The sequence below is a fragment of the Perna viridis genome, chromosome 15 (assembly GCF_037379345.1).
Source record: "Perna viridis isolate PV_CMFRI_1.1 ecotype Kerala chromosome 15, ASM3737934v1, whole genome shotgun sequence".
Lineage (NCBI taxonomy): Eukaryota > Metazoa > Mollusca > Bivalvia > Mytilida > Mytilidae > Perna > Perna viridis.
The window spans coordinates 11912285-11929496 of NC_142459.1; the positions used below are offsets into that span (position 1 = coordinate 11912285).

At 39.0% G+C, this 17212-nt stretch overlaps 1 protein-coding gene across 2 annotated transcripts; it reads right to left on the minus strand.

Annotated features, from left to right (window-relative positions):
* Nucleotides 1–282: 282 nt before the first annotated feature.
* On the minus strand, nucleotides 283–17052 carry LOC148596940 (uncharacterized). Of its 2 annotated transcripts, XM_088564372.1 has the most exons (6): nucleotides 16818–17046; nucleotides 13705–13797; nucleotides 10417–10521; nucleotides 5372–5429; nucleotides 3903–4003; nucleotides 283–3154 (listed from the first exon to the last, which is right to left on the minus strand). In XM_088564372.1, exons 1-6 carry the CDS (start codon nucleotides 16876–16878, stop codon nucleotides 3126–3128), a joined length of 447 nt encoding a protein of 148 aa, XP_088420498.1. In that variant the 5' UTR covers nucleotides 16879–17046; the 3' UTR covers nucleotides 283–3125. The 2 variants fall into 2 exon arrangements, with proteins under 2 accessions (XP_088420498.1, XP_088420499.1); XM_088564373.1 differs by lacking the exon at nucleotides 13705–13797 and having other exon boundaries at nucleotides 16818–17052.
* Nucleotides 17053–17212: the final 160 nt, after the last annotated feature.

Consider the following 17212-nt stretch of genomic DNA (forward strand, 5'->3'; position numbering starts at 1 on the left):
GTTTGTAATGTTGAGTCGTTAAATACAGCAAATTGTTCTACGTACAAGTGGTTAGCGGAAGCGGATGTGATGTTTTCAGGGCCAACATTAAAAAGTAGAGCATCAACTGCAGGACAGAGTGTAAAACTCACCCACCAGAACATATCTGGGTTGATAAGTGGCGCTCTTCAAATTAACATAAGGTATTGTATCTATAATATCTGATTCTAAAACATATTATCATGAAAAGTAGTATTCAAGCTAAATGTGTGCATTCAACACTGTTCCAATTATTACAATTCATCGTGAATTTATTAATTTATTAATGTTAAACCCAAAAAAACAAACAAACAAACAACCGACCTTTTAGGTCGATAAATCAAATGTAAACAGAAATAGAAGAGAGAACAAAAACATATAATCAGTCTTAGTTTGTCATTTGGTTGTTGCGTCCCGTGCAGGTCCGGGTGTCAAAAGAATAGGCCTGCAGCAGCGCTAAGCTTGTCGTAAAAGGCGACTAAATAGTGCTCAGCAACTTACACAGGGGCTAGGGCACTCTGCCCATAGAGCAACTGGGTTGTTTGCCCCAGGTGGTGGGATGGGGTACCCCTGGCGTGTTACATGCTGTGGTTGTCAGGCTATAATACGGAAAACCTGACCGAAAACCATAGTGGTGCACCGTGTTGGAAAAGATGCAACGTTTCTCGCACGTTAAAGAACCCTACTGTGGTATTCTCCCGGAGTAGGAACCATAGGGCTCCGCCACAGGAGGCTAAATTGCCCGACCCTACCCACCTCTCCCTATTTCCAGTGGCAATCAAAATTTGTCGACCCCACTGTCCTTGTGTCCCATCCCTTTTTCATTTCATCATCATTTCATGTTCATTTTATCCTCAATTTCATGTTCATCGTCTGAATATAGCTGAAATATTGCTGCTCGAACGTTAAACCCCAACAAACAAACAAACAAACAATAAAAATGTCACATATAGACTGAAAAAACATAGTTTTTATACACCATGTTATATGGTACTTAAATAAAGATGAAACTTGATTCGGCAACTTAGGTGGTACTTGTACGAGTCAAGATTTTGCTTTTTGCGTCTGAAGATTGACATATAAACACACGATATTCAATGACAAAATATGTAAAATAATTAAAGGTAAAAACGAAAGTTTCTGAAATTAACATTAAAAACCAATTAACAAAATTACGTGATTAATTGGTTGTAAACGTGATGATAATCTAAAAAAAAAACAGATTGACAAATCAACAAATTTATAACTTCACATTAAAATTAAATAACACCACAACGTCAACATTCTTTTATCAATTTAGTACACACGTAGTACTTTTCGAAGTAGTCTAAAGTCTATCTTACATAATATATTTATTCGAGTTATTCATGCTTTTATATTCGGATAAGTCTGTAATATCATTAAATATACCAAACAACATAGGCCTGAAAGAATGGTGAGTCATGCAGGAAACAGGCGGGTCTTGAAAAAAATTGGGCCGATGGAGCGCATAGGTCTAGTAGATAACACAAAGTACAAACAGAGATTGATTCATTGATTGCTGGGGTTTAACGCCCGAGCAGCAATATTTCAGCTATAATCAGGCAACGAACATGAAATGATGATGAAATGAAAAATGGGATGGAACACAAGGACAATGGGGTCGACAAATTTTGATTGCCACTGAAAATAAGGAGAGGTGGGTAAGGTCGGGGAATTTAGCCTCCTGTGGCGGAGACCCCCATGGTACCTTCTCCGGGAGAATGTCACAGTATGGTTGTTTATAACGTGCGATTGATTGTTGGGGTTTAACGCCCGAGCAGCAGTATTTCCATGAAATCGATGATCAAATTAACATGAATGATGATGAAATGAAACAAAGGATGGGACACAAAGACAATAGGGTCGACAAATTTTGGTTGCCACTAGAAAAAGTTGGGTAGGGCCGGGCAATTTAGCCTCCTGTGGCGGAGCTCTATGGTCCCTACTCCGGGAGAATACCACAGAAAGCTTTTATAACGTGCGAGGAACGTGGCATCTTTCCCAACACGGTGCACCACTATGGTTAGCGATCAGGTTTTCCGTATTATAGCCTGACAACCCCAGTATGTAACATACCAGGGGTACCCCATTGAAACACCTGAAGCACACATCCCTGTTACTCTGTGGGCCCCCCGTGCAGGTCCGAATGTTAAAACAATAGGCCTGCGGCAGCGATAAGGTTGTCGTAAAAGGCGACTAAATAGTGCTCAGAACCCTAGCCGGGGGCTAGGGCGCTCTGCCCAAAGAGCAACTGCGATGTGTGCCCCAGGTGGTGGAATGGGGTACCCCTGGCGTGTTACATGCTGGTGTCGTCAGGCTATAATACGGAAAACCTGACCGCAAACCATAGTGGTGCACCGTGTTGGGAAAGATGCCACGTTCCTCGCACGTAAAAGAACTCTACTGTGGTATTCTCCCGGGGTAGGAACCATAGGACTCCGCCACAGGAGGCTAAATTGTCCGACCGTACCTACCTCTCCCTATTTCAAGTGGCAATTAAAATTTGTCACCCCCACCCCCATTGTCCTCGTGTCCCATCCCTTTTTCATTTCATCATTTCATGTTCATTTTATCATCAATATCATGTTCATCGTCTGTATATAGCTGAAATATTGCTGCTCGGACGTTAAACCCCAACAAACAAAAGCTCTGTGGGCTGAGCGCCCTAGCCCCCGGCTAGGGTTCTGAGCACTAATTAGTCGCCTTTTACGACAAGCTTAGCGCTGCTGCAGGCCTATTCTTTTAACACCCGAATCTGCACGGGGCTGTTGAAAAAGGTGATCTATACAATACACATTTCGTATTATGGGAATACATTTTTTTAATGGACATTGATAAAGCAACATATTTTTCCCTTCAAAAATGGGTTGTTAAAAATACAAATAAGTGACAATTACACGACAAAGTTTATTTTACATCAACCATTAGCTTCTGCCTTATTTGCTTCTGCAACGAGTGCTTTTAAACAACACCCAATTTTGTCAGGATTGGATTAATAAATGTCAAATGAAATTATAATATGAAATTACTCTCCGATGTCAGTCATACATTCATGTTAATCTGTCTTTGATGTGGAGAAAACTACGTTACTTGGATGAATCAAACAAGGCGTCAACTAAGTAAAAAAAAATATTTGTTATTAAGTGACATTCAGCTAAGAATCGTGCAAAATGTTCAACGTGGTTGGAAAATGTACACATTTTTTTATGTTTGATAATTAATTTAAAATGATAGAGTAAACACAAAATAACATGTGGATTCTCATAGAACCTTTTTTGATAAGATATATAATTTGTATTCAATATTCTGTAGAATTCAAAATTAAGGGATATAACTCTGTAAATGATATTAAAATACAGTAGAAACCATTGGATTATCAATGTTAATCTCCTCAGAGCAGACAGATTGGAATGCATTTCACAATATAGACCTATAAAGCAACTTCATAAAAATTAAAATGTATATCCCTTTTTGGGTGTATCACTTATCACAAAATGTGCATGATTATTACAATGACTTTTACTTTAAGTGAGGAAAATATGTATATTATATTTAAAAAACGAAGCCAAATAGAAGCTGTAAACAATTACTGAAATTAGGTTCAGAGAAAAAAGAAAATATGACCACTACAGCAATTATTTTATGTTCTTTGTGGTGTATGTCTATTTTCCTTGTCTGTTCGTTGTCCCTTGGTTATGTTTTTTTTTTTTTTTCATTTATATTCTAGTCGTTGTTCACTTGATTCTCCATGTATGTTACTTGAAAATAATTATTGCTTTTGAGTTGTTTATTTTTGACGAAAACCAAGGCAATCTACAACATTATCATTCTATAATGCTGTATTTTGTATTACTAATTTCTACCTTTATTTCCTTGCTTGCAACAGAAGGTAATGCTTAGCATTATCACTATACCGACAAGCAACAAAAAGGCGATTGATCCTGCAGCTATGCCTGCAATCTCTCTACAAAGTGATAAATATGATAAATAAAAATGATTTTGTCAAACACAAAAGCAAGATAATCAATGAAAGGTTCTGATTGTAGTAAGTTATACAAAGTAACCTCATTTGCGACCACTCACGAAATCTGATATTACATTACGCAATTTAAAAAAGATACATTAATTAAAATTGTCAAGGATTCCAGTCAAAACATCAATAATTGATTCGTTATCTAGAATTTATTTTCTTTTGAATTATTTGAATTGTGCAGTGTAGACCGATCTACATTAAAGACGTCACAGAACATTACCAGGTTATACAAAATAACATGGTTTCCTAAGAGAACCCACCAACCTGGAACCTTGTTATAAAAGCTACTATCAAATTAAATAAAATATTTTTAAAATAAATTACAAAAATATTTCCTTGTTGTAAAACTTGCTTTAAAAGAATGAAAGTATATTAAGGTAATTGTAAATCATGCATGTGCATAGTTGGCTAACGCAGCAATGTAAGTAATTTGTTTTACATAATGATCTACTCAGTAAAATAAGATTTTAAAATGTAAAGTGTAAAATATAGTGTAAAAATGTACAATAGACAACAGTTTTACATCATATTTTTTTTTATTAATCATCGAAAATAATTGTTCAGAAACAAACACACAAAAAAAAAATAATTTTACCTTTTATAAAATACACTAAAAAGCTGTTCTTTAGCATGCTAAGCAACTGCTCACTTTTTCAAGGAACAGACTAACATCCCATTTCAAACAGCCCGTGCAGGTCCGGGTGTCAAAAGAATAGGCCTACAACAGGACTAGGCGTGTAGGAAAAGGCGATTAAATAGTGCTCAGAAACTTAGCCGGGGGGGGGGGGGGCTAGGCACTCTGCCCGTAGAGCAACCGATTTGTGTGCCCCGGGTGGTAGAATGGGGCTACCCCTGGCGTGTAACATTCTGGGGTTGTCAGGCTTTAATGCGGAAAACCTGACCGTAAACCATAGTGGTGCACCGTATTGGGAAAAATGCAACGTTCCGCGCACGTTAAAGAACCCTGCTGTGGTTTTCGATAGGAGTAGGAACCTTTCCGCTCCGCCACAGGAGGCTAAATTGCCCGAACCTACTCATCCCTTCCTTTGTCTTGTGGCAATCAAAATTTGTCGACCCTTTTTTCCTGGTGTCCCATCCTTTTTTACATTTCATCATGATCGATATTATGTTCATTTTATTATCCCACTTTATGTTCACCGCCTGAATATAGCTGAAATATTGCTGCTCGGGCTTTCAACTCCAATAATCAATCAACCAATTTCAAGCGAACAAAGTATGTCAGTTTTGTTACTTGAAATCAAGTAATGTTAATTCAGTTAAAAAGTATGATAAACAAACCCTTCTGTTAAAGTTAGAGATTCTTCCGTTAACCTGTCGTCTTCTTGTTTGCATATTTCTACGAAGTAAAACATAAAAAAGTAACCTTATAAATGATTTATTTAAACAAATTTTGTAATAAGAAGTACATGTAATTTGATATGATTAAGGAAATCAAATAAACCAAATATTTGTTTTAACAATTAGAAATTGAAGACATCCTTTTGTATATTTTATGTTTCCATTCTGTGTTAAATGAGATAATAATTAGTATTTTGTTTATTATAAATTGGAAGCAAGATTCTAGTGGAGTCCGGATAGCTGATTTACTTTTGTTACTTTGTATGTATGATTTTAGTTACTTTATGTTCTTTGTTGTGTATGTCTGTTTTCCATGCCTGGTCTTTGTCCCTGGATTAATTCTTTTGATTACCGCTATGACCTTGGTTCCCTTGATTACTCTTAATGGTGTTGTATTTATTTATTTGTTGTACCTTAAATTAATGCACATGATTTCAGTATTTTCATTAAAATGAATTGGAATCATGAATGTTTATTCGCCTTCCCATTTTCACTATCTACCAACCCTAACATATTACCACTGAAACTACAATTACTTCAACCCCGTGCAGGTCCGGGTGTTAAAAGAATAGGCCTGCAACAGCGCTAAGCTTGTCGTATAAGGCTAGGCGCTCTGCCCACAGAGCAACTGGGATGTGGGCCCCAGGTGGTGGAATGGGGTACCCCTGGCGTGTTACATGCTGGGGTTGTCAGGCTATAATACGGAAAACCTGACCGCAAACCATAGTGGTGCACCGTGTTGGGAAAGATGCCACGTTCCTCGCACGTTAAAGAACCCTGCTGTGGTATTCGATAGGAGTAGGAACCATAGGACTCCGCCACAGGAGACTAAATTGCCCGACGTTACCCATCCCCCTTATTCCAGTGGCAATCAAAATTTGTCGACCCTTTTATTCTTGTGACCCATCCTTTTCTTTTCATTTCATGTTCATTTTATCATCCATTTCATGTTCATTGTCTGAATATAGCTGAAATATTGCTGCTCGAACGTTAAACCCTAACAAACAAACAAACAAACAATTACTTCATGGAATGGGCCTTGAAAAAAATTGGGCCGATGGAGCGCATAGGTCTGGTAGCGAACACAAAGTATTTTGTTTGTTTGTTTGTTGGGGTTTAACGTCCGAGCAGCAATATTTCAGCTATATTCAGACGATGAACATGAAATTGATGATAAAATGAAGATGAAATGGTGATGAAATGAAAAAGGGATGGGACACAAGGACAATGGGGTCGACAAATTTAGATTGCCACTGGGAATAGGGAGAGGTGGGTAGGGTCCGGCAATTTAGCCTCCTGTGGCGGAGCCCTATGGTTCCCACTCTGGGAGAATACCACAGTAGGGTTCTTTACCGTGCGAGGAACGTGGCAACTTTCCCAACACCATGCACCACTATGGTTTGCGGTCAGGTTTTCCGTATTATAGCCTGACATCCCCAGCATGTAACACGCCAGGGGTACCCATCCCAGTTGCTCTGGGGGGAGAGCGCGCTAGCCCCCGGCTAGAGTTCTGAGCACTATTTAGTCGCCTTTTACAACAAGCTTAGCGCTGCTGCAGGCCTATTCTTTTAACACCCGGACCTGCACGGGGCGCTAACACAAAGTACAAACAGACATTGATTGTTGGGGTTTAACGTCTGAGCATCAATATTTCACCTATATTCAGGCGATGAACATGAATGATGATAAAATAAAACAAGGGATGGGACACAATGATAAAAGGGTCGACAAATCTCGATTGCCATTGGAAAACGGGGAAAAGGGTAAAGTCGAGCTGTGGCGGAGTGAAAAGGTTCCAACTCCCATCAAAGGATGCCACGTTCCTCGCACGTTGAAGAACCCTACTGTGGTATTCTACCGGAGTAGGAACCATAGGGCTCCGTCACAGGAGGCTAAATTGCCCGACCCTATACACCTCTCCCCATTTCCAGTAGCAGTCAAAATTTGTCGACCCCATTATCTTTGTGTCCCTTCCCTTTTTCATTTTATCATCATTTCACGTTCATTTTACCATCAATTTCATTTTCATCGTCTGAATATAGCTGAAATATTGCTGCTCGGACGTTAAGCCCCAACAAACAATCTAACTCCCATCGAATTTTATTTAATAAAATCTAAATTGGATACCTTCCTTAGTTTTTCAATATTTTAAATGTTTTGTCGAATTTATGTTTCTATATGTATTTTATGTCTTAGGTTCACCTTTTATGTACATTTTTATATGTAAATAGCTGCTTGTTTTAATTTCATTATTTTATGAAGAGACTTTGATCTTAATTTTAATATTTTCCTTGCATTAAATGTTCATGCCGTGATATGGCCCTGGTCGCCGAAACGGCAATAAACAACAACAATCAATCAATCGAATACCACAGCAGGGCTCTTTAACGTGCGAGGAACGTAACATCTTTCCCAACACGGTGCACCACTATGGTTTGCGGTCAAGTTTTCCGTATTATAGCCTGACAATCCCAGCATGTAACACGCCGGGGGTACCCCATTCCACCACCTGGGACACACATCCCAGTTGCTCTTTGGGCAGAGGGCCTAGCCCCCGGCTAGGTGCGTGAGCACTATTTATTCGCCTTTTACGACAAACTTACACCCCGTGCAGGTCCGGGTGTTAAAACATAGGTCTGCAGCAGCGCTAAGCTTGTCGTAAAAGGCGACTAAATAGTGCTCAGAAACGTAGCCGGAGGCTAGGCGCTCTACCCATACAGCAACTGGGATGTGTCCACCAGGTGGTGGAATGGGGTACCCCTGGTGCGTTACATGCTGGGGTTGTCAGGCTATAATACGGAAAACCTTACCGCAAACCATAGTGGTGCACCGTGTTGGGAAATATGTCACGTTCCTCGCACGTTAAAGAACACTGCTGTGGTATTCGATAGGAGTAGGAAACTTTGTGCTCCGCCACAGGAGGCTAAATTGCCCGACCCTGCCCATCCCTCCCTTTTTCTAGTGGCAATCAAAATTTGTCGACCCTATTATCCTTGTGTCCCATTCTTTTTTTCATTTCATCATAATTTCATATTCATTTTATCATGTTCATCGTCTGAATATCGCTGAATTATTGCTGCTCGGACGTTAAACCCCAACAAACAATTTTATCATCCTTATCATGTTCATCGTCTCTGGCCCCGTGCAGGTCCGGGTGTTAAAAGAATAGGCCTGCAGCAGCGCTAAGCTTGTCGTATAAGGCGACTAAATAGTGCTCAGAAACCTAGCCGGGGGCTAGGCGCTCTGCAACAGAGCAAATTGGATGTGTGCCCCAGATGGTGGAATGGGGTACCCCTGGCGTGTTACATGCTGGGGTTGTCAGGCTATAATACTGAAAACTTGACCGCAAACCATAGTGGTGCACCGTGTTGGGACAGATGCCATTTTCCTCGCACGTCAAAGAACCCTACTGTGGTATTCGATAGGAGTAGGAACCTTTGCGCTCCGCCACAGGAGGCTAAATTGCCCGACCTTACCCATCCCCCCTTTTTCCAGTGGCAATCAAATTATGTCGACCCTATTATCCTTGTGACCCATCCTTTTTTGTTTTCATTTCATGTTCATTTTATCATCCATTTCATGTTCATCGTCTGAATATAGCTGAAATATTGCTGCTCGGACGTTAAACCCCAAACAAAGAAACAAATTCATCGTCTGAGTATAGCTGAATTATAGCTGCTCGGACGTTAAACCCCAACAAACAAAGAAACGACAAGCTTAGCGGACATATTTTTTGACACCCACACCTGCATGGGGCACTAGGCAGTTGGTGTTACATAAAATATATTTAATATTTTGTTTTTGTAACAAATCTGAGTTATCCAGGAATGATAATGACATAGGTTACATTCAGTTGGTGTCAGGCTCATCGGGGTGATATGAACTCACAGGTAAAATATTATTTCAAGGTGACTCAACCGAATCCATTTTTATATTTGAGATTGATTGATTGTTGGAATTTAACGCCCGAGCAGCAATATTTCTGCTATTCTCTGGCGACGAGCATGAAATGGACAATAAAATGAATATGAAATGATGATAATGATGAAATGAAGAAGGATGGGGTACACGGACAACAGGGTCGACACATTTCGATTGCTACTAGAAAAAAGGAGGGATGGGTAGGGTCGGGCAATTAAACCTGTGGCGGAGCTTAAAGGTGCCTACTCCTATCGAATATCACAGCAGGGTTCTTCAACGTGCGAGGAACGTGACATCTTTCCCAACACGGTGCACCACTATGGTTTGCGGTCATGTTTTCCGTATTATATTCTGACAACCTCAGCATGTAACACGCCGCCCCGTGCAGGTGTTAAAAATAATAGGCCTGCAGCAGCGCTAAGCTTATCGTAAAAGGCGACTAAATAGTGCTCAGAATCCTAGCCGGGGGCTAGGGCGATCTGCCCACAAAGCAACTTGGATGTGTGCCCCAGGTGGTGGAATGGGGTACCCCTGGCGTGTTACATGCTTGGGCTGTCAGGTTATAATACGGAAAACCTGACCGCAAACCATAGTGGTGCACCGTGTTGGGAAAGATGCCACGTTCCTCGTACGTTAAACAAACCATATGTGGTATTCTCCCGGAGTAGGAACCATAGGGTTCCGCTGCAGAAGGCTAAATTGCCCGACCCTACCAACCTCTCCCTATTTCCAGAGACAATCAAAATTTGTCGACCCCATTATCCTAGTATCCCTTCCCATCATCACTTAAACATCCACTAAATGTTCATCGCCTGAATATAGCTGAAATATTGCTGCCCGGGCGTTAAACCCCAACAAACAAACAAACAAACAAAACAAAACAAAAATTATTTTATGAGCAATTTTTGATTTAAATAAATCTTCATACTATTTGACATGCATACGATATAAACATTACGTTGAAACAAATAAAAGCAGTGAGGAAAGTTATGTTGTGGGTTTGACTGATTTTATACAGAGAGCCCCTTAAAACTATAGTAATTCTATATTGATGATGTACTTACCACATTTATCACCTGTACATCCAGGCATACATTTACATATAGCTTGATGAGAGGTGTCATCACAGGTTCCATTATTTTTACAGGGACGTGTATCAATACGACAGACTGAAATATATTGGTTAGATAAGAGGACACATTTTTTTCATATCTGAAAGTTAAACGTAACACGCTTTATAAAATTAAGGGAGATAACTCTGTAAATGACAGCAAAATCATATTAACTTAAAACGTAACTGAATACAAAAATAAAAATGTGTAGCCTGTTTGGTGTGTGTCTCATATTTCATAGTTTGCATGATTCTTACAAATACGGATACTTGACTACTAATTACATTAAAGTTTGTTTGTTGGGGTTTAACGTCCGAGCAGCAATATTTCACTATATTCAGACGATGAACATGAAATGATGATGAAATGAAAAAGGCATGGGACACAAGGACAACGGCGTCGACAAACTTGGATTGCCATTGGAAACAGGGAGAGGTGGGTAGGGTCGGGCAATTTAGCCTCCTGTGGCGGAGCCCTATGGTTCCTACTCCGGGAAAATACCATAGTAGGGTTCTTTACCGTGCGAGGAACGTGACATTTTTCCCAACACGGTGCACCACTTTGGTTTGCGGTTAGGTTTTCCGTATTATAGCCTGACAACCCCTTGTCGTAAAAGGCGGCTCAATAGTGCTCAGAAACCCAGCCGGGGGCTAGGCGCTCTGCCCATACAGCAACTGGGATGTGTGCCCCAGGTGGTGAAATGGGGTACCCCTGGCGTGTTACATGCTGGGGTTGTCAGGCTATAATACGGAAAACCTGACCGCAAACCATAGTGGTGCACCGTGTTGGGAAAGATGTTACGTTCTACGCACGTTAAAGAACCCTGCTGTGGTATTCGATAGGAGTAGGAACCTTTGCGCTCCGCCACAGGAGGCTGAATTACCCGACCTTGCCCATCCCCCCTTTTTCTAGTGACAATCAAAATTTGTCGACCATATTATCCGTGTGTCCCATCCTTTTTTTCATTTCATCATTATTTCATTATCATTTTATCATCCGTTTCATGTTCATCGTCTGAATATAGCTGAAATATTGCTGTTCGGACGTTAAACAAACAAACTTTTTTTTTCAAGTTGTGTTTACCTTTTAGTATTTTTTTTAGGAATATCGATATTCTGTTACCGTGGATTTTATTTTACTGTTGTTGTCTGATCCTTGTAGAGTTATGCACTTAATGAACACTTTTTGGTCAGCTATTTAAGCATTTACAATTTTTATTTGGGTTATCTAATGGTGTTTTTATTGCGTTTCTATTTCCTTTTTTTAAATGAAAACAAATACTAATTTAAAAAGTGATTGATTGATTGTTGGGGTTTAACGTCCGAGCAGCAATATTACAGCTATATTCAGACGATGAACATGAAACGGATGATAAAATGAACATAAAATGTTAAAAAAAAGTGACCTTATACGAAATGTTTTAAAAAAAACGGAGAATATAACAATTTAAGATTGATTGATTATTGCTGTTTATTGCCGTTTCGGCGACCAGGGCCATATCACGGCAAGAACATTTAATGCAAGGAAAATATTAAAATTAAGATCAAAGTCTCTTCATAAAATAATGAAATTAAAAAGAAGCTGCTATTTACATATAAAAAGGTACATAAAAGGTGAACCTAAGACATAAAATACATATAGAAACATATATTCGATAAAACATTTAAAATATTGAAAAATTAAGGAAGGTATCCAATTTAGATTTTATTAAATAAACTGATGTCCCGCAAGAAATCGATGATGTTTTCAGATGAAACGGTCTTGAACAAATCAAACATATTGGCGCAGTCAAAATAATTTTGCCTGGTGTTGGCAACATCCACACAATCTAGAAGAACATGTTTGATAGAAAAAGGGCAATCACATGGGATACACTCAGCTGGAGGATCACCAACAAGCAAATGGCCATGTGTAAATCTAGAATGTCCAATGCGGCATCTAGTCATGACCACTTGCTCTTTGCGATTGCCCGACCCGGATTGATGAACGCCTAGATCGGGTTTTATGGAATTGAGTTTGTTGTGTTCAAGACCGTCCCAACGGTCCTGCCACATCTTTAAAATATATTTCCTTATTAAAGGTTTAAAATCGGTGTATGGCAAACTAACGTCCTTTATTATTTCATTTAATGCCTTTTTGGCAACCCTGTCTACAACTGAATTCCCCTGAATACCAACATGACTGGGTACCCAGAGAAAAACAATCTCTTTATCAAATTCCCGAAGTCGATGAATAAAATACAAAATTTGTAAAATAAGAGTGTTTTTCAGTTTGTGATTCTTAATTGCCAAAAGACAGCTCAAAGAGTCAGAACAAATAATAAACTGTGACAGATTAGATTGAGTAATCAATTTAAGTGCTAACAATATGGCTCGAGCTTCAGCTGTGAATATGGAAGCGCTCGATGGCAACCGTTCAGTAACAGTTCTGTCGCCATGGATAGCATAACATAACATAACATAAGATAACAATTTAAGAGCCACAGGTACTGAGAAAAACACCCTTATGAAGAAAATTAAGTGCTACATGTACATGTATATCGTAACGTACAGAATAGAAGTATATTCTCAAAATACTCTTGAATCGTGCAGGTCCGGGTGTCAAAAGAAAAGGCCTGCAGCAGCGCTAAGCTTGTCGTAAAAGGCGACTAAATAGTGCTCAGAACCCTAGCCGGGGGCTAGGCGCTCTGCCCACAGAGCTACTGGGTTGTGTGCCCCAAGTGGTGGAATGGGGTACCCCTGGCGTGTTACATGCTGGGGTTGTCAGACTATAATACGGAAAACCTGACCGCAAACCATAATGGTGCACCGTGTTGGGAAAGATGCCACGTTCCTTGCACGTTAAAGAACCCTACTGTGGTATTCTCCCGGAGTAGGAACCATAGGGCTCCGCCACACAGGAGGCTAAATTGCCCGACCATACCCACCTCTCCCTATTTCTAGTGGCAATCAAAATTTGTCGACCCCATTGTCCTTTTGTCCCATCCCTTTTTCATTTCATCATCATTTCATGTTCATTTTATCATTAATTTCATGTTCATCGTCTGAATATAGCTGAAATATTACTGCTCGGACGTTAAACCCCAATAAAGAACAAAATACTCTTATTTGCTAACTTTGCTAAACGCCAAATTCTACCATGCTCGTGATATTCGTAACCGTTTCAATGATTATATTAAAATGAAACGAAAATATATAAAATGCCTTCGAATAAACTAAAGGTAACTTAAGTGATACTTACGGCATCTTGTACCGCCGTAAGGGTAAAAACACTGGCAGTACGGTTCGCCATTTGGTGGTGTATAACAAGACCCCCAATTATAACACTTACATCCTAAAATGATTAAAAATGTTAAAAGTACAATAATACATTTGTCAAACAACCAAATTAGTAAAGAATTGTCTACAATACTATCTATCAAGAAAGTTGTCGACAAACATTTTGTTATATCAAGTTAAATGATTATCATTTTTTATGTATGTACATAAAAACAATGGTTTCGCATTCAATTTTAAACTTTTTTGTTTTAGATCTTTATTTATTTTATTTTTTTTATAGTTCAGTTCCTTAAACTACCGATCTACAAGCAGTGGCCGTTCGGGTATCCCTTGATAAAACCATAACCGTTTGTTCCATTTACATTCCCCCAAATTCAATTTTGTGCCGAAATAAATTAGTTGATTTGGTTAAACAGTTGCCCAAACCATTTATTATTTTGGGTGACTTTAATGCTCATAATCCTTTATGGGGAAGTAATCATACGAATGATCAAGGTAAAAAAGTTGAGGAGCTCCTTCAACAAGAAGATTTGTGCATATTTAATGACGGATCTTCAACGTTCCTTCATTCAGGCAATGGATCGTATTCTCCTATTGATTTAAGCATGTGTGATCCTCTCGTACTTTCAGAGTTTACATGGCGAGTTCATGATGACTTGTGCGGGAGTGATCATTTTCCAATTATTTTGGAGCATTTATCCTCAAAAACGGAGGAACGTCAACCTCGTTTTAAACTTGAGAAAGCAGATTGGGCTTCATTTGAAGCCCACTGTCTTGAAGAATTACGATTAGAAACGATGAAGGATGTTGAAGATCCCATTTTATTATTTAATGAAAGACTGACATCAATTGCTAATAAAACAATACCTAAAACATCGACAAATCCAAAAAGACCTAGTAAACCATGGTTTACTGATGAATGCGACAAAGCGATCGAAGAACGCAACAAGGCCCATCGCCGGTTTGACAAAAATCCTACACCAGCAAATCTGTCAAACTTCCGAATATTTCGAGCAAAAGCTCGACGTACATGTAAACAAGGCAGACGAACCTCTTGGAAAAATTTTGTTTCTAGTATTAAATCTCACACTCCCCTCAATAAAGTATGGAATTTTATTAGAAAAAAGTAAAAGGAAAAATTTCGAATTCTTCAGTGAAAAACCTTAAAGTTGGTAATACCACTTTCATGTTCATCGTGGCCCCGTGCAGGTCCGGGTGTTAAAAGAATAGGCCTGTAGCAGCGCTAAGCTTGTCGTGTAAGGCGACTAAATAGTGCTCAGAAACCTAGCCGGGGGGCTAGGCGCTCTGCCCACAGAGCAAGTGATTGATTGATTGATTGATTGTTGTTGTTTATTGCTGTTTCGGCGACCAGGGCCATATCACGGCAAGAACATTTAATGTAAGGAAAATATTAAAAGCAAGATGAAAGTCTCTTCATAAAATAATGAAATTAAAACAAACAGCTATTTACATATAAAAAGGTACATAAAAGGTGAACCTAAGGCATAAAATACATATAGAAACATAACTTCGATAAAACATTTAAAATATTAAAAAATCAAGGAAGGTATCCAATTTAGATTTTATTAAATAAACCAATGTCCCGCAAGAAATCGATAATGTTTTCAGATGAAACGGTCTTGAACAAATCAAACATATTGGCGCAGTCAAAATAATTTTGCCTGATGTTGGCAAAATCCACACAATCTAGAAGAACATGTTTGATAGAGAAAGGGCAATCACATGGGATACACTCAGCTGGAGGATCACCAACAGGCAAATGGCCATGTGTAAATCTAAAATGTCTAATGCGGCATCTAGTCATGACCACTTGCTCTTTGCGATTGCCCGACCCGGATTGATGAACGCCAGATCGGGTTTTATGGAATTGAGTTTGTTGTGTTCAAGACCGTCCCATCGGTCCTGCCACATCTTTAAAATATATATCCTTATTAAAGATTTAAAATCGGGGTATAGCAAACTAACGTCCTTTATTATTTCATTTAATGCCTTCTTGGCAACCCTGTCTACAACTGAATTCCCCTGAATACCAACATGACTGGGTACCCAGAGAAAAACAATCTCTATATCGAATTCCCGAAGTCGATGAATAAAATATAAAATTTGTAAGATAAGAGTGTTTTTCAGTTTGTGATTCTTAATTGCCAAAAGACAGCTCAAAGAGTCAGAACAAATAATAAACTGTGACAGATTAGATTGGGTAATCAATTTAAGTGCTAACAAGATGGCTCGAGCTAATATAGCTGAAGTATTGCTGCTCGGACGTTAAACCTCAACAAACAAACTAACCACCGAAAAAGATATCGCCAATAAGCTACCCGAAAATTTCACTCAACATTCATCCTCAACTAACTACAAACCGGATTTTCAAAAAATTAAATCATCTGCAGAAAAGATAAAATTATGTTTGTTTGTTGGGGTTTAACGTCCGAGCAGCAATATTTGAGCTATATTCAGACGATGAACATGAAATGGATGATAAAATGAACATGAAATGAAAAAAAAAAGGATGGGTCACAAGGATAATAGGGTCGACAAATTTTGATTGCCACTGGAAAAAGTGGGGATGGGTAAAGTCGGGCAATTTAGCCTCCTGTGGCGGAGCGCAAAGGTTCCTACTCCTATCGATACCACAGCAGGGTTCTTTAACCTGCGAGGAACGTGGCATCTTTCCCAACACGGTGCACCAGTATGGTTTGCGGTCAGGTTTTCCGTATTATAGCCTGACAACCCCAGCATGTAATACGTCAGGGGTACCCCATTCCACCACCTGGGGCACACATCCCAGTTGCTCTGTGGGCAGAGCGCCTAGCCCCCCGCTAGGTTTCTGAGCACTATTTAGTCGCCTTTTACGACAAGCTTAGCGCTGCTGCAGGCCTATCAATATATCGGATTAGTGCAAAACAGTGACATGAATCATTTACGATAAAATATCGATGGAAAGTTTAAACAAAGATCTGCAATAATTGAATCTATTGAATCAACACTGCACTCTTGAAAATAAATTATTAAATTGAAAAAAAAACAAAACTGGTAATATAATATCATACGTACCTTTACTAACATCAAAACAAATCAATGCAAAAAACAGAATTTCTAATATTTGCATGATCATTTTATGTCCCTGTATTGAAGATTTTCTGTTTAAAAAAACAGCGATACTGTATAAATCAGAAAATTTGTATTTATTTCACAATTTAAATGGAGGACGCATGACGACAACTGATGCATTGCTTTCAAATGTTTATAAAACTGCTGATCAGCCCTTGTAAATAAAAAAAAAATGCCTAAACTTTCCTTGACTTGGTAATATCATAATCATGTCACCGTCTGTGGACACTTGGTTTTGCTTCCGTTCGATCATTTGACTATGAGTCGATGGATTTTGATGAAACTTTATTACAAGGTTCCAAACTTCTAAAAGGTTTGTTCTGAATTTAAAGTTTATT